The sequence below is a fragment of the Gossypium hirsutum genome, chromosome A06 (genome assembly GCF_007990345.1).
Source record: "Gossypium hirsutum isolate 1008001.06 chromosome A06, Gossypium_hirsutum_v2.1, whole genome shotgun sequence".
NCBI classification, from domain to species: Eukaryota; Viridiplantae; Streptophyta; class Magnoliopsida; order Malvales; family Malvaceae; genus Gossypium; species Gossypium hirsutum.
The window spans coordinates 107,021,251-107,022,406 of NC_053429.1; the positions used below are offsets into that span (position 1 = coordinate 107,021,251).

The following is a 1,156-nucleotide window of genomic DNA, read 5'->3' on the forward strand; positions in this document are numbered from 1 at the left end:
TTGTTTATGTTATTTCATATATCTAGTTTATGAAACTTTGGTGGTGTTTGAATTTTTTTTTGTATTGTACTAGACTTGTTGAATGATAATTTATTTTCTTTTGATTCATCATGTGTTATAATTTTATAAAGTGTTGACCTTTTGATGCATAATATTGAACTTAATTTTCATTTGCGTTTTTTCTTAAGATAGTTATGTCAGGTTTTTCCCAATCAAGTGTTTCTTCCCAAAATCCTTGAGGAACCAAAAGGAAATGGGTTCCAGAAGAAGATGCTGTGTTGGTTGCTTGTATGGTCGACTTGCACAATGCCGGAACCTTTAATGCGGATACGGGATTCAAAGCCGGCTATTTAAATGAGTTAGAAAAAATGTTAGAAAAAGTTTTACCCAATGCCACGTTGAAGGCTAAACCTAATCTTGAATCGAGGATTAGGACGTTGAAAAGGGAATGGTCAATCGTTTATGACATGCTTAGTGGAAAAAACAATAGCGGCTTTGGTTGGGATGAGCATAGGCAGCTTGTTGTTGCTGAAGATGTGGTGTGGAACTCATATCTAAATGTAAGAATTATTTCAATTCTTTATTATCTTATTTTGAAAAAACTTATATCTAATATGAATTTCTCATTTTTATAGAGTCATAAAGAAGCAGCTCAATTCAGACATCAGAGTTTCCCTTATTATGACCAACTTACTGCCATCTACGCAAAAGATCAAACCACTGGAAAAGATGCTCAAATAGCTGCTGATATTATTGAAGAAATAAATGCTGAGGATGTAGCTGCTACAAATACTCATGAAGAAAGAAATGATTTCCATGGGTAATGCCCCTTACCCTTGTTCAACACTGAAAGAGGGTACGAAGTATTACCAGAACATAACACATACCATTAAACAAAACTGAGATAGAAATATGTCATCCAATTAGATAATGTATCATTATAACATATGTCTTGAACAATATTAGCCAACTTCAATGGCTTTGTACAAAATAATTGGTCAAATACTGTAACCAATATTTTAAACCTAGGCAATTATGACACGTAACAAAATAACGAAGCCTACTATACGTGCCATAATTCAAAATGTTTAGTTCAAATACCCAAAAGTATTGATAGTGCGAGCAGATCTTCAACAATCCTTAACTCCTGTGCAAG

General features: G+C 33.4%; 1 protein-coding gene across 1 annotated transcript; it reads left to right on the forward strand.

Annotated features, from left to right (window-relative positions):
* The first annotated feature begins 263 nt into the window (after positions 1-263).
* LOC121230633 (uncharacterized protein At2g29880-like) lies at positions 264-894 on the forward strand. Its single transcript, XM_041115681.1, has 2 exons — positions 264-560; positions 636-894. The coding sequence occupies exons 1-2, from the start codon at positions 291-293 to the stop codon at positions 822-824; spliced, it is 459 nt and encodes a 152-aa protein (XP_040971615.1). The 5' UTR covers positions 264-290; the 3' UTR covers positions 825-894.
* The last annotated feature ends 262 nt before the right edge of the window (positions 895-1,156 follow it).

Bases quoted from the DNA above. Each gene is read 5' to 3' on its own strand.
- LOC121230633 (XM_041115681.1), top strand. From the start codon at position 291: ATGGTCGACTTGCACAATGCCGGAACCTTTAATGCGGATACGGGATTC. The intron at 561-635 runs GTAAGAATTATT...TCATTTTTATAG, and splicing joins TGTGGAACTCATATCTAAAT to AGTCATAAAGAAGCAGCTCA.